Genomic DNA, 24,945 nt, shown 5'->3' on the forward strand with positions numbered 1-24,945 from the left:
AGAGGAGATTCTCAGCTTAAGCAAATGCAAGGGCATTACAAGATAAGAAGTCCTCATTTGAAGGAGCCTAATCAAAAGGCTATGGCACAATGTAGTCGGTTTGATTTTTGCAGGTTTGTTCATATAAACAGAAAAGAAAATCAAAGGGCAGATGAGTTAGCTAAAGCCACTGTAGTGCCAGACCGGGGGGAGGTTTTTTGGGTAGACACTGGATGGCCAAAACTACAAGATGTTCAGGAATATGTGGAAGAAGACATGTTGCCTCGAGGGTTAACTCCACAACAGAAGCAGAGATTGGTTACTTTTGGCCACGCCTTCATAAGGATGTATATGAATGTCACGAATGGAACCTATCAGCTTGAGGATGTTGATGGCATGGTGATACCCGGACGCACCAATGAGTATCGCCTTAAATTCTTCTATGCTCGACCACCTTGAGGGCCAGCAGACCCTCTCTAAACTAGAGAGGATCTGCTGGGGGGGGAAAGATGTGACGCCAAAAATTGATATTTTTAACTCGGCATTGATATTGTTTTTCTCTATGTTTGATAAAGGTTTGAGTATAAAGTGATAGCCTAGCGGCTCTCACTTATTTCTATTTTCTATGATATTGTATGGGATTGAGAGGATGAGTGGAATGGCTCATTGTAAATACCATAGGTATGAATTATAAATACCTTGGTATGGGGTGAGAGTTATTTGTGTATGGGATATTATGAGTTTTTTAGAAGATAGAAAGAGTGAGTCACATAAAGAGGTGGGCTCATGTCCATGTGTTCCAATAATATAAGAGAGGCCACATGCCAAGCGTGTGGAAGGCATGTGGAGGAGTATGAAGTCAAGAGGAATCCTTCTAGAATTCCTATGTGGAATAAGGAGGATGTGGACATGTGGAAAAGAGAGTCCCTATGGGCTCCATGTGAGGAGACTCTTGACTTTCTCAATATTTTAAGAGTCTTGAGCATCTTGTGATGGGACACATGGCAAGAGTAGCCAAAAAGGACATGGATGGTGACATACGTGCTTATGTGATTGATGGGGGAAGGAATCTACACGCAGCAATTGTAAATGGGTGAAGCAGGGTAACAAAATCTCTATAAAAGGAGCCCTCCTCTCCCTTGTTCAGCAGGATCTCTTCCACCATTGGGCCTTATGTTGCTGTAGTTCTAGTCTCCCCAAGCCTCTTCCATGAGCCTTCTCTTCCTCTTGTAGATATTCTCTTATGTAGACTCTTGAGTCCTTCTCTCTCTAGTTTATTCTCTCTCTATGAGTAGTCTTGGAGCTTCCGCTCCCTCTTGTATGTATGAAACCTCTTCTTCTCCCTTGGGTTTGTAGTGTTGAGGTGGATTCTCACTCTATTTGTAATGAAGGTCACTTCAGGTTCTCTCTCTCTTGAGTGTCTCTTTCTTTTTCTTTCTTTCAAAGCCTTAAAAGTTCTTTCTATTCGGCTGCTCACTGTGCACACATGGTCCATTTGTTTCCCGAGCCAGTATGCAAACTTCTTCCCTTCTTCTAGGCGAAATCTATGAGGGGTGGATCGTTGATGAAGGTGGAGTCTTGAGGGAGCATCCTGCTCAGGCGAAATTAGCCTGGGTGGAGGGTAGTTTTCATGACAGTTTGACCCCCTGTTAGTGTTTTGCTCATAACTTTCTGCTCGGTAGTCCGATTGTAATGAAATTTATATCAGCGCGAAGCTCTCTTCAAGGCGCATGTTCCTATATAATCAGATCTTGAATCAGATACTGCTGCAAAAAGTTATGAGTCTCTGTGTTTGATAGTCTGTTTTCATGACAGTTTTTACCCCCTTCTAGTAAACTGTCCATATCTCTTCAACGTCTGTCTGTTTTCAATGAAACTTATATCAGCGCGAAGCCCATCTCAAGGCGCATCTCTTTGTGTACTTGAATCTTTGATATCATGTCTCTACTGAAAGTTATAGGCCTCTGTGTCTAATGACAGTTTGTAGAGTGTTTTGAGCTAAGTATAAAGGTGTCTATGAAGGAGGTGCAATGTTTTCTCGGAATCTACCCATCCGACCTAATCAGCCCCTTCAAACTCCTCGATATATATCACTTCATGTCATGTTGAGCCGCAAGATCTTCTTTCAACAACGTATCGCTCTTCTCTTTGGTGCAGACCGGCTTGCTGAGATTATGGCCTCTGCTGATCCTTTCCTTCTCCCTATGCTTGACTACAACATCACTTGGGATGTTACCATCTTCATTCTCATCTAAGGGAGGAAAGTATGGTGTGGTATCTTGGCATAAAATCTTTTTTTCTGATGTCTCATTCTCAATGATAAGTATCTTTGGCAGTCAGTTCGAATGCTGCAGGAAGTGAAGAGGTGCGTGAAGTTTATTACCCCCGACTTCATGTCACAATGCCATGGTTGCCACTCGTCCGGATATTGCTTTTGCGGTGGGAGTCATCAGCAGGTATATGGCAAATCCAGGCAAGCGGCACTGGGAAGCAGTGAAAGGTGTCTTGAGGTATCTCAAGGGTACCAAAGACTTGTGCATATGCTATGGTAGGCAGGATGCATTGGTGCATGGTTTTACAGATTCAGACTATGCAGGGAATGCAGATAACCGGAAGTCTACTACCGGTTATATTTTCACATTTGCAGGAGGTGCTATATCATGGGTGTCTCGGTTGCAGAAATGCATTGCACTGTCAACCACTGAAGCTGAATATGTTGCAGCCATTGAGGCTTGCAAGGAAGCAATATGGCTTACTCGGCTGGTGGGAGATTTGGGCATTACAGGAGATATGCCAGTTTTGCATTGTGATAGTTAGAGTGCTATCATGCTGGCAAAGAATCCAGTCTTTCATCAGAAGACCAAGCACATAGATGTGAAATACCATTTCATCAGGGAGATACTGGAAGACAAGCGGCTTGAGCTTGTGAAGGTGCATACTGATGATAATCCTGCAGATTTGCTCACTAAGAGCTTGCCTACAGAGCGGTTTACACATTGTCGCCACATCATGGGATTAGGATGAGACCATTCTTATTTTATGGTCTTGTATAAGGTAACTGTATATTGCTGTAATTTTTATTCTTTTCTCCCCTTTAGGCACATTGGCCTTTAGGTGGGAGGTTGTTGGGGTAAAGGCACATTGCCACCCTTTAAAAGTTATGACCCCTATGACTGTCTTAAGACAGTCATAGGGTGAATCCCTAATCCTAATAAAACCTTTGAGTTTGTGGTGTGGCTCAACACATTTTACACACCCACACTCCCTTGTGTCTCTCTCTCTCTCTGTCTCCTAACGTTCCACCCCTCTCTCTTTCCCTCACACTTACTTGGGTTGGTGACAGGGGATAACTGTTTCACTTGATGCACCCTTCACTAACGTAGAGTTGCTCTCTCTGCCCTTCACAAGGGACAAGTGTCCTGGTTCAGATGGACTTACCCCTAATTTTTTATTACTTTTAGGGATCAGATTGGGGATCACATTACCTCAGCCTTGTAGGGTGTATGGGACTCGGGTGAGATGCTAGACTCACTTACAGAGGGCCTCATTCATTTGATTCCAAAAGGGGGTTGTAGGAATTGAGTGTCTCAGTGGAGACCGATTACCTTGCTGGGTACCTTGTACAAAATCCTAGCTAAAGCTATCAGCCTTCGTCTGCAGCCCTTTCTACCAAATCTTATCCATGATACGCAAACGGGTTTTGTACATGGCAGGAGCATCTTTGATAACATCTTCTCATTTTGGGAGCCTTCGGATTGGGCCATGCATAATGGCCACAGGCTGGCCATTCTACTCTTGGACTTTGAGAAAGCTTATGACAGGGTAGACTGGGGCTTTCTGGAGGGCACACTTACTCGTTTTGGAGAAGGGGTGCAAGACTTAATGCTGCGTGAGAAAAAATCCTTCCAGGGCTCCTGTCCAGGCATCAATCCACGTACTACAAACTTGCAGAGCAAGGCCATACACTACAAGCTCGGGTCAATAATATTGAGACCCCCTTCTCCTGTGCGGAGAATGAGGGTCTCCCAAGCCACCTTGACTACAACATTTGAGGTGCCATCTAAACCGCTCCATAGGAAGTTCCTGATAGGTCTCATGAGCTGAGCGACACAACCTCTAGATCTGCACCAACATGAGCAAACAAACCAAGCAGTGGCCAACAATACTTGGTTCACAACCACAAGTCTGGATGCAAGGTCAAGTCTGGCTTACTCTCCTCATCACTGATCCAAAAGCCATTGGATTTGTTCCAATTAATGTGTGCACCTGCCGCAATGCAAAACAAATCTAATGTTGTCCTGAAAGAATTCAGTGTCTGTGGAGTACAATCCAAAAATACAGCTGTGTCACGTGCCAACTCACTGTCTAAGAGCTCATCCTCCTGCCTCAAAGGAAGCTTGAGCCCTACGATTGCAATTTGAGCTCTAATGTAATAGCTCATAGCCTCAGCCACAAAAAGGAATAAAAAGGGGGCTAGGGGACATCCCTAACGGGCTGATCTGGTTCTCAAACCTGTCTCCCCTGACTCCACCAATAAGAACGTGGCTGTGGGCTGATCTATAGAGGGCTGACACCCCTTTGATCCATGCATACAGCAGCAGATGGATATTTACTTCAGCCCATCTCAAATCCCCCCCTTCCCCTCTCATGGCTGCTATTTTGAAAGCTTGGGACTTCGCAGAGTTCCACCCACTTCTCGTGAAGAGATTCAAAGGCAGCCAGTCATGTGGAATGAATCATCATGGCAGGCCACTTGGAGTGTCACATTATATGCAGTGTTCTAGATGGGAGAGAGGACCTGCCTCTACTGTAGATGCTTGGCAGGCCTTTTATGAGACTTCCATAGGATCGGAGACTTTTAGCAGTTGGCCACCTCAAAGGGAGTGCACTCAGGATACATCAGATACAGGCAGCCATTCCGCCAGAGTGGATTGACACAGATGGCATGCCGCCAGAGTCCACTTGGTGGGGAGCGTTCTCAGGGATGGGCATTCCGTTACAGATCATTGCATTGCAGGATGCACACCCTTGTCTTTGATGTTCACTCAGTAGGCAGACTTATCTGATCTTCTGATGATATTCTTTTAGAGGTTGCATTTCAGCCTGTCAGGATTGCAGGATTCATGGAGTGGGGCAGGGATTCACAGTGGTATCTTGACCCTGATCCTATTCTCCCTGCACTGGTCTTGGAGACTATGGCTATATGGTGGTTCCTCCCCTATTAGGTTTTTGCAGTGGGACCCAGGGGAGTGGGAATGGATTGATGAGAGGCACCGAGAGAAGAGCTTTCCCTTCTTTCGCTACACAGTTAGAAATGCCCGGAGGTTTCAGCTCAGCAGTAGAGGTTGGAGGCCCTTCAGAGCGCCACATTGGGATAGTTTTCAAATTTCCATAGTTGTAAGGAAGAACTTTGGGCGTAGGCTCTGGAAATCCCTCAGGAATAGAAAGATCACTCTTTTCTTTTGGCTTTCTATTCATGGAGGGATTGCAGTGAACCTGTGGAGATCCAGGTTCGGGGCTGACCCTACTTGTCCTCGTTGTCACATGGCAGTTGAGTCACTACAACATTGCCTTTGGGAGTGCAGATAGGCGAGGACGATCTAAAAAGGTGTTGCTAGGATTTTCAGCATCTTTCATACAGCACCTTTCTATATGACTTGGGGTTCAGTGGCTTGGTTATCTCTTACTGGCCCACAGGTGTTTTTCGAGGGACATGATCCAGATCCAGCTCTCATTGTACGGCGACACTCAGTGGAGTCTTGTTCCCTCTAGGATGTTCCCCTCACTCCTTTCAGAGCTGCTCATGCCTCAGTAGACACGTCTTGGGAGATTTTGGCTAGCATTGCAGCTTGACATATTTGGAGAGCCAGGAGTACAGAGGTGATGGAGGGTATCTAGGTTCACCCTTCCCAGACTATGGCTAGTATTTGGACTGACACAGTACACACTCTGATGGCCATTTGGGCGAGCATGTAGGGATCCTCCAGAGCAGCCATTGCCAGGAGAGTTACTTTTTTAAGAGTTTGGAGGGGATCTCCTTTCTTCTTTGAGTTTCCTTTAGGGTTGAGATGGCATTTTCAGCCTCCGCCTTGGTTCTTTATTAGCTCACTTTGAGCTGTTTTTTCCTCATGCATTGCATGATGTACTCCCGCATTTGAGCTTGCTCTCGCGGTTTTCATTCATACTTAATGAAGTAATTTTCTTGAAAAAAAAAAAGGATCCCCGTATTTGAGCTTGCTCTCGCGGTTTTCATTCATACTTAATGAAGTAGTTTTCTTGGAAAAAAAAAAGAGGGTCCCTGTAAACCAATGAGAATCCAGTACTTACAGAAGTTTAAGAACCATCTGGCGTCATATGCACACTAGATGGAAGAGTGTTTCTCTGAGGAGTACCCAAATATATTAAAGCTATACCAGGAAGCCATGCAGTCGAAGGCAACTGCGATAGAGGCAGGAGAGAATGTAATGATGGATGACATCTACAAATATAGTCGTATTGCTGTCTGGGCATTAATGGTGCCATAATGGTATTACATTTAATTAGTATTGCCATGGCTATGTGATAAAGTGTTATTATTGACATTATGATTATTGGGATGGCCTTATGTTGAGGCTTAGATCTCAAGTTGGGGGTCCCCAAGCGTGATGGGAGTGCATGGTACGGATTGTACCAACAAACCATGTATATTGGCCAATATTTATTAATAAATAAATGCACTCATGTGTCTGGGTCCTAGGCGGTTAGGAAAGGGAAAAGGGTGCATCGGGATGCATTAAACACTAGGTCTAAGAGTCTTAGGCTAAGGGTCGGTTCAAATGGGAAGATGGTCCTTGAGTGATCTCAAGGGGCACTAATGAAGGAATAATCCATCTCAAGGGGCATTAATGAAGGAATAACCCTCTTCAGGTGTCAACATGCACTCAGGCGTAACTTTTTGCATGAGGTTAAATACAAACAAATTCTCTCATGAGGGCACCCCTTCCCCATTGGAGGGCCAATACTATGTCAATTTCTGCATGATAGCACACATGAGCATGCATGGAGCATTCATAACATGTCTTTACATTCAATAATAAATACAAACATAACAAGAAAGAATTGGGCTTTGACGCTCCCTCCTTTGGTTTTTAATTTTGTGTTTGATGATCCTAAACGTCCAAAATCCAAAATCCCAAAGGGGCAATGACTACAACAGCAGATTAAGGCACTCTGACTTCAACTGAAGATTGGACTTTTCATTACATTTCTTGAATTATAATCCTTCCATACTACTAAGATGATTCCACCCCAGCTCTAGCCATACCATGAAAGGACGGAAAATTCTCTTGATTTGTTGTCCCTTTCTTCGTTTACCATTTGAATCTCCAAAACATGATCGACAATCACATGCTGCATATACTCTGTTAAAAACAGAAAGGTAAACTGAATATAACTTACAGGTGAAGCAATAAAAACAAAATAGATAGAAAGTTAGTCTGACTTGCACAATAAAACTATCTAAATATAGCTTTATACATGTAAATAAAAAAGGAAATAAGCTAAATCAGTGGATTAGCGCTAGAAACCTTTCTAGCAAGAGGGCTAACAAGGAGGAAGTGGGGAACGACTACTGAAGTTTTGATCTGGCACTCTCACACTCAGCTCTCCCAACTTCCTTGCAAACCTACATATAGTCTCTCTCTCTCTCTCCCCCCCCGCCCCCTCCCCCCCCCCTCAAGACCAAGGTTATGAGCTTCACACCTCACGGCACTACTTCATTGACATAGCTTCCCTTACCAAGGGGAGCTGGTTGAGATCATGTAGTCATACACCTATCTAGGGGCAGTCTTCACGGGTCCGATGACTCACGCAGCCAAAGCACAACTTACACGAGAGCCACTAGAGTGACAACTTTCACACACACTTCCAGAACCCTCTAACGAAGGCAGAGCTATTCGATACACTTGTGAGGAGGCCGACAGCCATGTATGCAGCACCCTTCTAGGGGAGTGATGTATCGACGACTGATCGGCGGAGATTCGAGAGGCTACAGGTGATTATGGAGGCCCAGATGACTCGGAGTAAGCATTCAGTCCATCATCAGATTGTACAGGCAGAGTTCGCTGTGACACCACTCAAAATTGATGCCATCTTCCAAAGGGTGACATATCTTCACAAGGTTTGGGCCTTGCCTAGCTGGAGACTATCGAGATTGGCAATAGAATCATCCAGACGACTAGCAAAGGGAGGAGTTAGCACACCTTGGTACGCAAGCATATCAAGACGGTTTGCCAGTCAAGGTATTCAGATGGACCCCCACCCCTTCTAGTATAGATTGGATGCCTCGTCTCTCCCGATCCTACGAGATGAGATTATTTGTACCATACGATTAGATCTACTCTAGCTCTATACATCACGGACTTGGGAGGGGGACCAGGAGTTCCCCATGAAGATCTAGTTCTATATGACTTCTTGAGGGTATCAGAGGATGGGGTGATTATTAGACCCCGTATATTTGGAGGACAGATGGGTCTCACACGCATTGAGGATCGCCATCGAACGGATGCGAGTCTTGTCCCATGAGCTGAGTTTCGAGGCAGGGAGATCCACAAGCACGCCTAGAGAGTAGCGAAATTGCATGTTATGCACATTAGCAAAGGCAGAGACAGAGGAGTACTTGCCCAGTCTACTATGAGATTTGATGATAGTACCGATATCTCCTTTAGGAGGGGGTTTCGGGCCACTTTCTCGGATGATCCACTTTCATGGCCAAGTTTGCGTTGGCTTCTATCTAATGGAGATGCGATGCCACAGAGACAAATAGATCAGACAGTAGGAGGTGACACTACCACAGGAGACTGAGATAGATTAGAAACAGCGACATGTCACAGACTATGCATTTGAGTCAGCCCCCAGACATAGTGGAGCAAAGGAGGAACGGATAGCTGACATGAGAGCATAGCGGACCGGCGTAAATAGACGATGCGGAGTGGCTGAGCCAAAGACACAGAGACCCCGCACGATGCAGAGAGTGACCAAAGCATGCACAATGGTGGAGGTTTAGCCCATCTCAGCACCCCTCAGAGGGGACAGTCCAAGTCGAGGTGTCACTCTTGATATGGCCCAATGGATATAGAGATCACGGATACCACGCCCCTCGCCACAGTGAGAGACGACTTGACAAATACAAGACACCTTTGCATCCCATCGGAGAGCCACCATGGTACCTGGATATGTATTTTTTGAGCACTAGTTTTGAAAAATTGAGTTTTGAGATTATTGGCATAGCACCCAACAAGGGCCTTAGTATCTATTGCAGGACCACAGCTAGGAGACCACAATGGACCATACCTAGTGACTGCTGCCGCAAGCACTCTATGATGGGTTTTATGCTGCCGCAGTCCCATACACCAAAACCTGTCTCTACCAAGAGTTTGGGGACTTCCATTCATGAGGTCCTATGACATAGAGAGCGTCTTAGGCTAGTGCCCATTTAGATCCCACTCAAAGTGTAATCACTGAGTTATTCCAATCATGTAGCGCAGACCAGCACGTCCCAGGGAGACAGCATAGCCGAGGCCTAGAGTGAGAGACACGACAAACCCGTTAGCGTGTCAATGCACAGATCAGACTTGGGGATCTCCTCTCCATGTTTACCAGACCACCGGAGGCATGACTAATAGGTGTGATAGTGACACTTGTCCAATGCAGGGCCATGGCTACAATAAGGTCATGTGCAATTGGGTTGTAAGAATGTGACTTTGTACATAGAATTGTTGCTAGTACTGCTCTATAGATAAGGCAATTGAAAGTAACATATACAAAAGGGTGATTTTGCATGCCGAAAGAGATAATACATACAAAAGGCCTTGGAACACACAAAAAATGCAAAAACAAGACGATGACATGCAGATCCACAAGTCATAGAGGCATCTGCTCAGATCTGTATTTGGCAACCTGCAGATCACCTTCAGGTTATAGAGACACAAGAAAATCAACATATTCAGATTATGCCACAGCCCATGCAAGACAAAACAAAACAACAAAAGATGCTATATACAAGAGGAAGCAAATGGGAAAGCACTCATAGGGTCTAGAAAATGCCCTTAAGTGAATTTCAACCACCAAATGGACTGACACCTAAGAAGAATATTTTTCTTCAAAAAAGTTGTTCTCCAATGCACGGATAAGATGTGACATGCAAGAAATGGATTATTGAGATGAAACAACGAAGAGCTAAGGGATGCAGCCAAAGCACGTCAACTAAGTGTGAAAGAATGCAAGAACATGATCAAGCATATGCAAAAAGAATTGGCAGATGCAAAAACCTCTTGCTATCACCTCCTTGAACAAAGAAAATTTGCTAGAAAATATAAATGACATTTACAAAATTTATAGCAAAGCTTTATCAGGGATCATTGGGAAGAGCTAATCACCAAGAATCTCATGGTAAAAAAGGAAGTCAAATCGGAGTGGTATTGACGCCTTAAAACAAACATTAGTGATTGACAAACAGAGGCATTCAAAACACTCATCTTAAAGCACATGTCAAAAATGGCATGACATGTGGCAGCATGCTGAGATGGCATGACATGTTGCAGTTTGTTGATGTGACAATTCACTCCAGATGGAGCACACAGGGGAGTGCGAAGTACCTGCCCACCAGTCCACAAAGCGGCCGATTGCTGCCAACTCGACACGACTACCGTTAGGGTGCAGGCGCGGGTCGTCACATTTGGGGGCTTGCGTAGTTCACTTGTCAAACCAAGGTCCAACAATAGCAACCGCACGAACAATAGTCGATGTACATATAGAGTTCTCACACAGTCTGCCACAGGTATAAGTGGTGAGTCACAGTCCACAGGGCCAGCCCCTGCACTGATACCATGTTGGAAATGTGAAAGAACCACCACATGTTGCCACCGGGTGCACCTAGTGTGGGGGTCCCCAATCCCTGCTCCATAGCCTTGCATGCCTCCAAAGTCACCACAAAGTCCCAAGAGGGGATGACTCTAGAGGGCTTCATCACTTCTTGATATCCAAGGTGTTTTCCACCACATTTTTGTATCTTCCACGTGTCAATTCCTGCGCCAAGGGCTCTTTTCACCTACTAATCACCATAGTTTCCTAGGTGCCACGAGGGGGGTTAGGACCACACAAAGGCCCCACATTCCAATAGGAAGCATCAGTTATCATGCTTGGTTAGCATTAGCTTATATGGTAAGTTCACATACAGCTAGCTTGCAGTAAATTCAAGTGTGGTATTGAACTAAAAATCAAGGAGCTAGCTTATTCCTGCATATAGTTTTTCCTTGAGGTCTAGTCTCTGAGTTTGCACTAGTATAATGGTAACGAATAGTGTTGCATGGCATCCATAACACAAAGTACTAGGAGAACCCTAGAGAGCATGAAGCTAAGAGCTATCAAATAGATGTTACTTGGATAATAATAGCAAAGTTTTTAGTTCTTAACCCATCCAGATTTCTTCCCTTAGGTTTGGAGAAACCATGAAGACTAGCCTTATTGTTGGCATCTAGCATCAATTCGAGGAGCCATTTGCTATCATTTTCATAGGTCTACAGTTGTTTGTTTAGCATATCTCACGATGTATATTTCTATCTAACCATGTGGTCTTGTCCTCAATAGATGTGCACAACAAGAAAGACTACATTTGAAAGATGAAAACCTCATGCATAGTTCAATAGTTTAGAAAGAAATGGACTCAAGCCGAGTTCAAAGAACTTGGAAAAGGTTAGACACTCTTTACAATTCCTAAGACGATTTGAAAAATGTTTTTTAAGTGTTTGTACAAGAATGCTATTGTATGAGTGCAAGCGAGGGAAGAGAATTGGCTCCTACATAAAGCATTCATTTATATAATATAAATGCTTCCAAAAATGTCTTGGAGCATATTTATAATTTTATATTCTATTTGCTAAATTTTGCTATGCACAAGGACTTGTTCACAAAATCGAGTTTTTGTTTTGCATTTCTTGAGCTTTCAGAGTTTTTCCAAATTTCTTTAATTAAACCAGACAACACTTTGAAAGCACTAGTATCACAGCATTTGTGTGATCTCATGACCCTATGCCATCCATCCCATGGCTCATTCTCCCCTGGTCAAAACGTACACTTTGTTTACTATTTTGCATTTATCTAGTATTCGTTGACTCTCAGTGGTACTTCTACTCTAGTCTTAGGATTGCCTAGCTAAATCCCCTATTGTACTAGTCATCAATCACCCAAGCATGGCATGGCCATTTGACATGTACAAAACTCAGCCACGCTGTTTTTTTCACCTATCCTATTGCTCTCTCGCTGGCACTTACATGCGGAGCATCTAGATTTAGATGGTTACCTAGAGGGCGGAGCATTGATAAGTGCTCACTTCTTCATCCCTGCCCCCTCCTCTCCCTCTTTCATCCTCCTCCCCTCCTCTCTCAAATCGCAGAGAAGTCCTTCCTGTTGGAAACTTCAACGCGAGGACAGGGATGCATCAGGTGCCACTTCTTGATTTCAGATAGGATTCTATCTTGCTGCCAGACATCGACTTAGATGATGCAAGTATGTCATGAGTCTCAGCTAACAGGTGGGCCCCAGTCACATCTTATAGGCAGGCACTGTCGGATTTGGGTAGGATGCATGATCTCATTATCTACAATGGTCTCAACCGATGCCCACCTCAGGTGGTTTCACCTGTTTTCCACATGGGAGGGGCTCCAGCGTAGTCAATTACATCATATGGGATCCCCTGTTGGAGATATCATAGTCAAAGAGTGTGTTGGTGTGAAGTGTTGGTGTGTAGTACTAGGTGATCTAGTACTAGTCTATGTGTGAGTCATGTGTGAGTGCCACATGTCATCATGGGACTTATCCCATATGCACTCGGTGCTAGTGTGTGAGTGAGTAGCCTATATAAGGCTTGTACTTCACTTGTCTTGTCATACTTGATGAATGGATGAGAGCCTTCTTCTTGTCTTCATTTGAGCATTATTTCCTCACACCCTAACTCTCTCTCTCTCTCTCTCTCTCTCTCTCTCTCTCTCTCCCGTAGCCTCTCCGCCCCCCCTCCCGTAGCCTCTCCGCCCCCTTTCCTGTAGCCTCTCCGCCCCCCCTCCCGTAGCCTCTCCGCCCCTCCTCCCGTAACCTCTCCTAGCTGGGCTGAACCCCCAGCCCAACTAGGGGGTTAGCTCAGCCAGGGGGTAACAGGAGATATGGCCAGCAAAGCATGGCCCAGCCTACCTTCCTCCTCTTCAAAAACCCCTTCCACTCCAGCAGCCTCCAGTAACAAAGCCAGATACTCCACAGTGGCAGCCAGGACACCTTCCCCGTATGCACATATATATGAACGAGGTGGTCTTTTTGACCGACCAATTCTTGGATATCATGAACAAATTTACTTCCTACAGGATCAAGTGAGAGAGCTGAGGATGCAGCTAACGGATGCCATAGCTAGAATTCAAGTCTTGGAAGGACCTGGTAAGAAGGAAGTCATTGACGAGGTTATAAAGTCATGCAATGCTTCCCCCCCTACCCCCCAACTAGTCTCTGCAGTCAAGAATCTAGTTCATACTGAAATGCAGACAGCCAAGCAAGAAGTGACTGTGGAGTTTGATGCAAAGGCCAACAAAGCTGATATTCAGGAAGAGATTAAAGAACATGCAGCTAGAAAGGATAATGCTTTGAAAATCAGAATTGGGGGGCTTCCAGATGGATGGTATAAAGAAGATGAATCTTTTAGTGATACCTTAGCACATGTCCAAACAGCCATGCCTACTGTTGACTGGACAGCAGATTCCTGACAACCCAGATGATGATGGTGAAGCTCGAGTAGTTCATATCGGTCAACGTAATGGCCATGCTATCATGACGTTCAACTCACGAGACATACGTATAAAAGTTATGCGACAATCTCACAAGCTGAAAGGGACGAAGATATGGATAGCCGAGGAACTCACCAAGGCTCAACTGAAGGATAAGGCAAAGGAATTAGCAAAGGTTCGGGCTGCTAGGAAGGATGGTAAATGGGCAGTCTACCGGGACGGGATAACACTCATTAGAGAGTTTAAATCTAAACCAAAAGACTCTCAGTCTTAAACTGATGTAAGGCCAACTATATATATGTGTGTATGTTTTATCTAGGCTACAATATAGGTACTCTCTAAATAAATGGAGCTGCTTGGTCGCCCGTGGACGTTAATAGACTTTCTTTCTTTCTTTCTTTCTCTCTCTCCCTTCACCATGTTTCTAACATGGTATCAAAGCCACCTTACATAGGCGCCCTGCCACGTCATCCTTTCAGCCCTAACCCTAATTTTGTCTATGCTGCCTCCTTCTCTCAGCCGCCTCATTTCCGCCTCTATTCACCTCCTTGCACCCATTGCTTCTCCTTTTGCCACCACAGCTTGCTGCCTCTATTCGCCTCTTCCCTTCAGCTATTTGCACCCGTTTTGACGCCTTCATTTGAGCCATTTCAGAGCTCTAGGCGCTCTTGATGGCCTGTCACCTAGCTGGTCGGCACAGTTTTCAACACCTGTAAGCACGTGTGGAGGTTTTCATCGTCAAAAATCAGCTTTACTGAGTTGCTGCAGTAGAGCCAACCACCTGTGCACATTTTTGGCAAAAGTTCGAGGTCTTTGAAGGCTTTTTCGAGCTATTCTGAGGCAGCTGCTGCATTTCTGACCTGTTCTAAAGCTGCTGCTGCATAACCGCCATCAATAGAGGCATTTTCGAGGTGTTTCATGACTTCCAGCACATCCAAATCAGCCGATTCTTTCCTTGAACACCTGCTGCAGCATGTCAAATAGTGCTATCATCATTTCGGAGTGCCTTGCTGAGCCGACTTTCATTTCGTACAACCACACATCTGCTGAAACACTTTGGTGTACTTTGGAGCTATTCTGCTGAGCTGCTTTACACATTTCAGGAGGTTTTCCCACGTGGCGAACCAAGATGCAATTGCTGCGTATGCGTGAAGTAGTTTGGGATTTTGTAGAGGATGACCAGGTTGAGTTACTTGATCAACAACATCAAAAGATTTGGAAGCAACAGAATGCTAAGGCTATTGCCCTCATTGGTCTTTGCTTAGCTGACTCTCTCATCCATCATGTGGATTTCAAGTCAACAGCTAAGCAGATTTGGAGTCGCCTCGAGACCTTCTTTGGTAATAAAATCACCAACTCTAAAGTCTTTTTGATGCTCAAATTTTATGATCTGAAAATGGAAGAGAGTGATGAGTTGAGTGATCATCTAGCCCAGTTTCAATCTCTTGTTCAACAACTCTCAAGTTTGAAATGTGTCCCTGATGATGAAGATAAGATGGCCGTCCTTATGAAGAGTATGCATGGCATTTCTCGCTTTGAGCACACTCTTGAGATCCTTCGTCTTGCCACTACCACGTTTGATGATATGGTGGCCCTCCTCATTGAGAAGGATCATTGCAATAAGGAAGCCGCTCTTGCCTCTCCTATTGATCATGCATTTGCTTCCACAAGCAAATGGAAGACCAACAAGAACATTATTTGCAGGTTTTGCAAAAGAAAACGACACATTGAAGCCCATTGCTTCAAGAAGAAAGCACAGGAACAAGAGAAGCATCATGCCAATCTTCTCGCTGAAGACGAAGCTGAACCTGAAGAGCCCCGGAGGAGATGCATGCAGCTACAGTAGAGGTTCATGGCCTCTTTCTTGACAATGAGGATCCATTTGACCAGGGTTGGGCTTTCTAGGCCCCCTATGCTATCAGTGTTTGTGTTGAGTTAAATAAAGGTTTCAGCCTTGAGTTGTCCCTCTAAATTGAATGTATTATAAGAGGTACTCTGCCCTAGGTTGTCCCCCAAAAATGAATGTATTGTCTTTAACTTTGGTTGATGGTATTGACCACCCAGTTTAGAGTAAGGGGGGATGACAAGTGATGGTTTGTCCTTGCCGGTCGCAAGCTGACTGAGAAGTCACTATCACATGGGAGGTGTTGGATAGTTGGACTTGCTCTTTGCAGTATTGCAGTGGAGGGGGGATCGGTCTACTCTTTGCGTGTTAGGTCTCACACTCTTTGCTCTGAAGGGGGGTGTTGGAGATATCATAGTCAAAGAGTGTGTTGGTGTGAAGTGTTGGTGTGTAGTGCTAGGTGATCTAGTACTAGTCTATGTGTGTGAGTCATGTGTGAGTGCCACGTGTCATCATGGGACTTATCCCATATGCACTAGGTGCTAGTGTGTGAGTGAGTAGCCTATATAAGGCTTGTACTTCACTTGTCTTGTCATACTTGATGAATGAATGAGAGCCTTCTTCATGTCTTTATTTGAGCATTATTTCCTCACACCCTAACTCTCTCTCTCTCTCTCTCTCTCTCTCTCTCTCTCTCTCTCTCTCTCTTCACCATGTTTCTAACATCCCCTACCTTCGCTTCTCATACCATTGACTTCAATGTTGCGCCACCTCCTCCAAGACCGCATGTACCTCTTCTTCCCCAACTCTACTCCCCGTCTTATAGTTCCACATACACCATTGATCATTCATACCACTTTATCACGACATACACCTTGACCGCAGTCTTTACCTACTTTACTACATTGCTCATATATATAGATTTCATACCTCTTCTAGAGGATCGCACCGCTTTGATCACTTAATCACTTCACAAGGCTCCATTTATGTCTTTTCCTACAATACTTGCCCCACGCATCTACCACCTCTTCGGACTGTCCCCTGCAATAGTTGGTACGATGATGAGTGTAAGGCTCTACGCCGCCAACTCATATTCGAAACCCAACATAACCTTCCGAACGAACTGGAGACGAGACATGAGTATCGCCGATTGGTCCACTAGAAGTGTTCGCCGCCGGAAGGAGGAGGAGCTTCTAAACGTCCTGTTTAGTAGCAAAACCAAAGACTTCTGGCGGAAATTCCTTGAGCGGCGGTCCTCTCCCCTCTTGTAGATACTTAGGTTTGGCACGCCTATGTACGCACATTATATGGCATCCCACATTGGCCACCCTTGACCTCTCTCAATTACCTTGCCCCACCTCTTGCACTCTCTTTACTGAGGGTGTTGTTAAGGATGTTGTAATGAAGCTTCATAATGGCCGAGCAAAGGATTATGAGGGTTTATGCACTGAATTTATTGCATATGGGATTAATATCCTTGCCCCAATCCTAGCGAAGCTCTTTAATGAAGTTGTTTGCCTTGGCTTTCTACATACCTAGATCCTTAACACAATTTCACCTATACACAAGACAGGGGATCCCATGAACCCATCATTATTGGACATGTCATGTCCAAGATCTATGCATTAGTGGGATGTGCACACATGTGCATTAGCTACTACTTGACACCAAGGTTAGCCGTTTCACAAAGATGCAAGGGCTTAGAGCAGAGGGGCGGGACAGGTTCTGGCATGATCACGAGACCATGGACCATATACTCACATTAAGGTGTATCATCGAGGAGGCGAGGGCACAGAAGCAGAGGGTTTATTGCTGCTTTGTGGAATTCTGCAAAGCCTTTGAAATGGTACCAAGGGCCTGCCTCATTAGATAATTGCAGGAGTTGGGATATGACCAAAAGATCATTTGGGGCTATCATGGGACTTTATGAGTCTCAGGCAGAGTCTAGACAGGCGCTAGATGGACAGATGAGATCATGAATACCATTGGGGTCAAACAAGGGTGTCCTCTTCACCCACCCTATTTGGCCTCTACAGAGATGAGCTTGAGATTTTTATGCAGACTTTGGAAGGGGCTAGTTGTTCCCTTGCTGGTACTTTGATTCATATCTTACAGTACATAGATGATGTGGTGCTCCTCTTTTATAAAGGGCCTTCAAAGGCATTTAGATGCATTGCAGTCCTTTTGTGAGTCACATGATTTGAAACCAAGGTTATGATCTTCAATAGCTCTCGAGCAACCATGCATAGAGATCAGTTTACCTTTGATGGATCGTCGATTGAAATTGTCTTGTCTTACACATATTTAGGGTTTTCTTTTCGGGCCCTATTTTTACGATGAGACCAGCGATGTAGGCCCCTCTCAGCCTCTCTGGCCAGGCTAGAGAGGCAATGCTTCCACTCACACTTTCAGGACACCCGGACCAAGGCCCTCTTATTCGGCTCCTTGGTCCGGCCAGCTGGGATGTATGGCAGCCCTTGTTGGGGGCCGGATCTCTCAGATGCAAAGTGGGCTCGGGTGGAGTGGCTCCAGGTTCTCATGTCATCACGGATGATTCGCGATAAGCCGTTGGTTCCCCATCAGATCATTCAGTCCAAGTTTAGATCGCCTCCACTATACAGATTGATGTAGCATTCCACTTCATCATGTATTTATATCGTGTTAGAGGGTACGGGGACTACACTTCAAGACGTCGCAGACTACCATGGCTAGCATCGTTCTCCTCTATGGCCCTCTCAGCTAAGGGTGACTAGAGATGTTGGAACACCCACACATGCAAGTGGTTTAAGAGATTGGGGCTCCACATGGATAGACTTCCCCCCTTCCAATATAGCATTGACGTGTCGTTCCTCCCAAGGTACCACGAGGTCAACTAGGTCATACGCGACCTACTACAACTTCACACATTCAAGACCTGGTTGAAACCAAGTGAGCTCCCGATAAAGCTTGGCTTCTATAGAGATCCTTGCCTACGTATCTTTGACAAGGGTTTTATTGATCCTCCTAGATATACTTGGATTCACCTCCCCCATTCACTGAGGATCCCTATTGGGCAATTCCGAGTCTCTTGACATCAACTCTGCATTGATCCTGGACGAGCTGAGGGAGTACCCAAGGAGAGGCGCCTATGTACCTTGTGTGAGCTACATGAGATCAAGTCATAGGAGCATTTCATGTTCAGATTCCCAGTGTACTACGAAATCCGAGACCGCTTTTATTGTCTCTTCAGAGATAGCTTCCGGATGCTCTCCCGCTTCCTCGCCTTCGCAGACCAGAGATGCCTGGCTGCCTTCATCCATGAGGCAATTAGACATCGAGAGCGCCTACTCATTCACAGAGACGGGGACAGGACACACTGACAGACTCTTCTCAGAGCATGATCACAAAGTTTTTCCAGCCGGACCACGCAGGTTATCATCTTGCGAGCATCCGACACACGGGCAAGACCCGGAGCTAGTGCCGCAACACATCCGGCAGAGGACAGACACACAGATTACACTTGGAGACATCCCCTCCATGTTCAGGGATGAGACACAACCAATGGGGGTTATTGTATCCCTAAGGCAGAGCCTCTGTCATGAGATCACGCCGAGTAGCGCCCGTAGATAGCTGCTATTTCTGACTTTATGCTACCACTGCCTCATCGGTCGCTTGGTCCTCCATGACATTGGGCCAGATCTTGCGTTGTACTTTCATGACATGCTGATAGTGATGATGGGGAGGGTCATATTGATGATATGCTATGGCTTTATATTGATGTACTTATGGCTATGTAGCATGTAGCATGTAGTATGGGTGTTGATGCTTGTGTTTAGTAGCTCCACCCTTTCAGCTTGTTTGTATCAGGTTTCTCATAGTCTCATAGACCCATCGGTATTCCGAAAACTTTAATAAACTTTCTTTCTTTCTCCATCCGCTTGCATGCATTGCTCCATGTGATGTTTACTTGTTTCCCCATGGTGCTCGTGTTTCTAAATGTAGTCACGAGTGGAGATTCTTCATACTTGAGACTTCCTCATATTGGCATCTGTGCACCAATTAAAGAAACTTCACACAAAAATTTTCGCCTTCACTGTGGAGCTCTTAGTTCAAATGCAAGCAGTCCTCTGTGGATCAAAGCAAAGGCCAGGCCGTACTGTTAAAGAGCTAGTTAACCCAATCTTGTATCCCCAAAGGTCTCTTGACATGAAAGCAGGAAAAATGCTTATCACTATAACAGAACCTCCTTCTAGCCACTCAGGAAGATTCTTTCTAGTTAATTTTTTACTACATTACAAGTTTAAATCTAATTTGTAGTTCAAAGTTCATGATACTAAATGTCCAGCACTTAAATCATTCTTATCTTTAGTATGGGCATTCACACAACACTACAAATATGCTCCCATTACAGAAAAAAAAACATCCAAGGAAAATCGCCTACATCCAACTTGGTGACAACAATGAGCAATTATTTGACAAGGACTGCAGATATAACATTACCCATTATGATCCGGCTCTAAAGGACAACCACATGTTTCACATCCAATACACAAAAGCTGTCTCAGGATTTCTTGAGCACTATTTCCATGGAGATGTTTACTGAGTAAAATGCAATCCTGGACACCCAAACATGAACCCATGGTGTTTGCTGCGCATGGCAAGCATATCTCTTCAACCTTGGCAGAGAACTCAACTATGCAAGGTGCTTCAATGCTGGCAACTTCTGCAACTGAGGAACATTTTCGGACATGGTCTTCCAATACTGATGGCCAACCTGCATGTCCTTTTAAGCAAAAATCTTTGCAGGGTTTGGCATTGGCAATGTGATCATGCTGTTTATCCTATATCACACAGAAAAGAGTCGGACAATCCCATAAGATTTACTGAAGATGTAAGCATCCCGAACCTTGTACAGTGCAAACACCACCAAAATGCCACTTATCCCATTGAATTCATGCACTTGGACAAGAAAAGAGAAGCAGGAATCCACTAGGAAGGACGAACATTTCATAGATCTGCTGCATGACTTCCTTTGAACTTGCCTAATGACTTATATAGAAGTCATACTTGCCTAATGACATATATAGAAATCATACTTGAACGATACTACTGCCGGACACGCGATTGAGAAAAGAAACCAGAACCCCCTGTGTTTGCTGAGCCCAACGGATGACAAGATTCAGTTTCTCCGTCACTAGTGGTCCTTGCTGGCATGCTTTCATTGCACTCTCCCATCCTGCAATCAAAAAAATTAAAATAAAATAATGGACTGATACAAGAATCACATTAGCATATGTATTGTATGAAATCTCATGTGGAGTAAAAAGAAAAGATATGTGGTGTCATACTGCAAAAAAAGGAATTAAAGATGAACCTTGACTAGACAGCAGATCACGTCTTTGCAGTAATCTGAAAACTTTTGAGGATTGCGCACTGGTCACCTCTATTCGGCCACCAAACCTTGCAATTTTCACATCTACACCCCAAAAGGTCATGTCAGCTTCTACAAAATGCATCTTTGTTTGAAAAGATTCACAGAATATGTGATCTCTAAACAAGCAATATCTGTGTAAACTAAGAAATAAAATGGATCCAAAATAACTTCCTCATAGACAATGGAGAGAAATAAACAAATAAAGGAACCAAAAAAACCAGACCAAAAACTTCACAAGAGAGCTGAATAGTAATCCAAAATAAACTGAAATAGCAAATATATAATAATTGTAACATAAAACAAAGCAATAAGTCCAGCTATCCTGAGATGCTATCATTTGTAAGTTTAAGGTTCTTCTACAAAGTTCTCTATCTACTCACTAGAGAGCAGGTAGCTTTAAAAAGAAGCATTGGTGTGGGCTCCCTTGAAGTCTTTATAGAGGCAACAAGGCACTTTTATCAATAAAAGAAACCAAAATATAAAACCTTGTCTACATACACATAGAGGAAGATACTTACAAAGAGGCACAGAGGTTGTCAACTGAAACAATAAATGGTGCCATCTTGCTCTGCACTCTAGTGCAAATCTCCTCAAGGGTATGTGTCTCTACGGACCATCATTTACTAGTATTTTAAAGGTAACTGACATCATAGATGAGGTTGTGAAGCATCTTTGCCGCGGTAACCCATGAGGAGAAGGTGCCCTTTGGACTTGGACAGCACTTCTAGACGAGTCCAAAACATGCCCAAACTCATCCTCTCTAAAAAAAAACAATAAGTGTGGTTTTAATCTCATGATAGTTACCTACAAGGTTAAGATCCATAAACTCCATGCATTGCAGGGACTAGCTACTATGACAACACGTGTCCATAACAACAGTAGCTCAATCTCTCTCATTGGGTGTAAGTTATGTGTTCTTTGTATCAAACTATGCCATGACATTCTTGGGGCAAAGGCACAGTGCACTTATGGCCTCTAGTCTAGATAAAAGTTGATGAGAAGAAACGTAAATGCATCACATCTCTCAAAAGTTGCACAAAATTCAAACTTGATGCTACAAAATCGTTTTAGTTGATGCTTTAAAGTTTCTTTTTCTTTCTTTTTGCAAAAAAGAGACTTCTATTAAGTAAGAAAGAAACTCGCTAGAGCAAGCTCTGTGCGAAAATACACCATGCTAAGCATGTAATAAAAACACCTCAGAAGAATGAGGTAGAAAGAAACCAAGGCTCAGGCTGAAAATGCCAAGTCAACCCTATAGAAGTCTCAACAAGGAAGGGAGAGTCTCTCCAATCCCTGAGAAAAATAACTCTCCTGGAGGAGGCTACTCGAGAGGATCCTTGCATGGTCGCCCATATGGCCATCAGAGTGTGTACCGTATCTGTCCAAGTACTGGCCAAGGTCTGAGAAGGGTGAACCTGAGAACCCTCCATAGCCTCAGTGCATCTGGCTCTCCAAATGTGCCATGCTGCAATGCTAGCTAAAACCTCCCATGGAGAGTCAACCGAGGAATGAGCAGCCCTGAAGAGAGTGGCCGGAACATCCTCTAAAGAGCACGATTATACAAGGTGTCGTCGGATGTGAAGAGCCCAAGACGAGTTATGTCTCTCAAAGAAAACCTGGGGCCCCCCTGAAAGAGTGAGCCAAGCCACTGATCCCCAGGTCATATAGAAGGGGAGGCGAACAAAAGTGCTGAAAAGTCTTGCAATCCCCTTCCATATGATTCTCGCCTGTTTGCAATCCCAAAGGCAGTGCTGTACTCTCTCCGAAGCAGAAAGGCAACGAGGGCAAGTAGGATCAGCCCCGAACCTGGATCTCCAATGGTTCACTGCTATCCCACCATGAATTGAAAGCCAAAAGAAGAGAGTGATTTTTCTATTCCGGTGGGATTTCCAAAGCCTCTGCCAAAAAATTTTCTGCAAGTCTGCAAAAATCTGAAAATTCTCCCAATAAGGAGCTCTGGTGGGCCTCCAACCCCTACAGCTGAGCTGGAATTTCCTGGCATTATCGACCGTGCAACGAAAGAAGGGGATGCCCTTCTCTCGGTGCCCTGCATCTATCCACTCCCATTCCCAGGGTCCCACTATAAAAACTTAATTGGGACACCTCCATAGAGCCACAGCCTCCATGAGCCCAGGGCAATGAGTAGCGGGTCAGGATCCAAGTACCACTGTGAAAGAGAGCCATGCTCCATGAAGCCCACTATCCTGACTAGCTGAAACGGTACCTCCAACAAAATATCGTCTGTGGACTTGGACAGCCTGCCCCCCGAAGAAACATCAAAGAGTAGGGCATCCTCATGTGTGTTACGTAAAGCAATCACCTGCAAAGAAATACCCAATCTGGAAAATGCCCCTATCCAAGTGGAACAAGTAATAGGCATGTCATCTGTGTCCACCCAATCCAAGGGCAAGGCTGCATCAATCTGTTGAACTCTCCCTGCACTCCCTCTAAGATTATGAACCACCTGGGCCTGTTGGTCTGTAGGAAGCCTCCTAAAGACTTTCCATGCTCCCACAGTAGATGCAGGGCCCCTCTCCCATCTGGGCCACTGGATGTAAAGAGAAGCTCCAAGTGGTCTGCCATGCTCATCCAAAATATTGTCGTTCCACATGATAGGCTACCTTTCAATCTCTTCACGGGTGGATGGGGGAATCCTGCGAAGAGTACTCTTGAAGCTGGCCTATGCTTTCAGGATAGCAATCATAAGAGGGGAAGAAGGAGATCCGAGGTGGGCTGTGGTGAAAACCCATCTGGTACTGTGTATCCAATCATCTCCCGGAGTGGGCGTGCGAGACTGTATGCATCCGGTAAAAAAGTCCTTTCAAGGCTCTTGCCCTGGCATAAGTCCTCTCACAACGACCTTGCAGAGTAAGGCTCTGCACTAAAGATCCGGGTCGATGATATTCAAACCCCCTTCTCTTGTAGGAAGAATCAAGGTCTCCCAAGCCACCCTAGCTGTAACATCAGTTGTGCCATCTAGACCACTCCATAAAAAGTCTCGTACGGGCCTCTTGAGCTGAGTGATACAATCCCTGGAGTGGCACCAACAAGAGCATACAAACCATGCTGTGGCTAGAAGAACCCAGTTAACCACCACCACCCTGGATGCCAAGTGAAGTTTGGTTGAGCTCCAGAATAGGAGCTTTCTTCTGATGCTCTCCAACACCGGAGCAAACTGTTGTGAAGGAGAGATGCCCACCCCAACCTAGCAGCCCAAATATCTGACGGAGACACCTCTCTGTACCCAAGTGAAACCAATATCATTACCCCAATCCAAGGTGTCATCATCGCAAATCCAAAAACCATTGGATTTATGCCAATTAATGTGTGCACCTGCAGCCGTGAAAAATAAATCCAAGGCTGTCCGGAAGGAAGTGAGTGTCCTAGGGAGGCATCCAAAAAAACAGCCGTGCCATCTGCTAACTCACTATCCAGGAGCTCTTCTTCCCGTTGGAGAGGAAGCCTCAACCCATAAATATCAGCTTGAGATCTAAGGTAGATACTCATAGCTTCCGCCACAAACAGAAAAAGAAAAGGGGCAAGAGGACATCCCCGGCGGATTGATCTACCGATCTGAAATCTGTCCCCTCTTACCCCCCCCAATAAGCACTTGGCTATGGGCTGATCTGTAGAGAGAGGATACTCCTCTAATCCATGCATCTGAAAAACCAAAGCGAGATAGAGTACCCTCTAAAAAATCTGAGTCTACTCTGTCGTAAGCTTTCTCAAAGTCCAAGAGTAGAATGGCCAACCTATGGCGGCTCTCCTGTAACTGAGAAATCTGCTCATTAAAGTTATGTATGTCTTGATCCAACAAGTATTTAGTCTGGTTCACAGAAAATGGGAATCAATTAGCAAGTACAACTGCATTCTTTCCATACCAATTTATGAATAACTGTTCGGCACAA

At 44.8% G+C, this 24,945-nt stretch overlaps 1 protein-coding gene across 1 annotated transcript in view; it reads right to left on the minus strand.

Annotated features, from left to right (window-relative positions):
* LOC147880028 (uncharacterized) overlaps positions 1-24,945 on the minus strand; it is a 66,907-nt gene that overhangs the window by 28,126 nt on the left and 13,836 nt on the right. The window contains exons 3-6 of the mRNA XM_087371643.1: positions 20,978-21,079; positions 20,700-20,839; positions 20,104-20,444; positions 7,283-7,379 (exon numbers count right to left, since the gene is read on the minus strand). Of these exons, the coding sequence (XP_087227769.1) occupies positions 7,283-7,379; positions 20,104-20,444; positions 20,700-20,839; positions 20,978-21,079 (680 nt within the window). The remainder of the gene's footprint in view (positions 1-7,282; positions 7,380-20,103; positions 20,445-20,699; positions 20,840-20,977; positions 21,080-24,945) is intronic.

This window comes from Dipteris shenzhenensis, chromosome 33 (genome assembly GCF_047967505.1).
Source record: "Dipteris shenzhenensis isolate YYH24624 ecotype China chromosome 33, Dip_SZ_1.0, whole genome shotgun sequence".
Taxonomy (NCBI): domain Eukaryota; kingdom Viridiplantae; phylum Streptophyta; class Polypodiopsida; order Gleicheniales; family Dipteridaceae; genus Dipteris; species Dipteris shenzhenensis.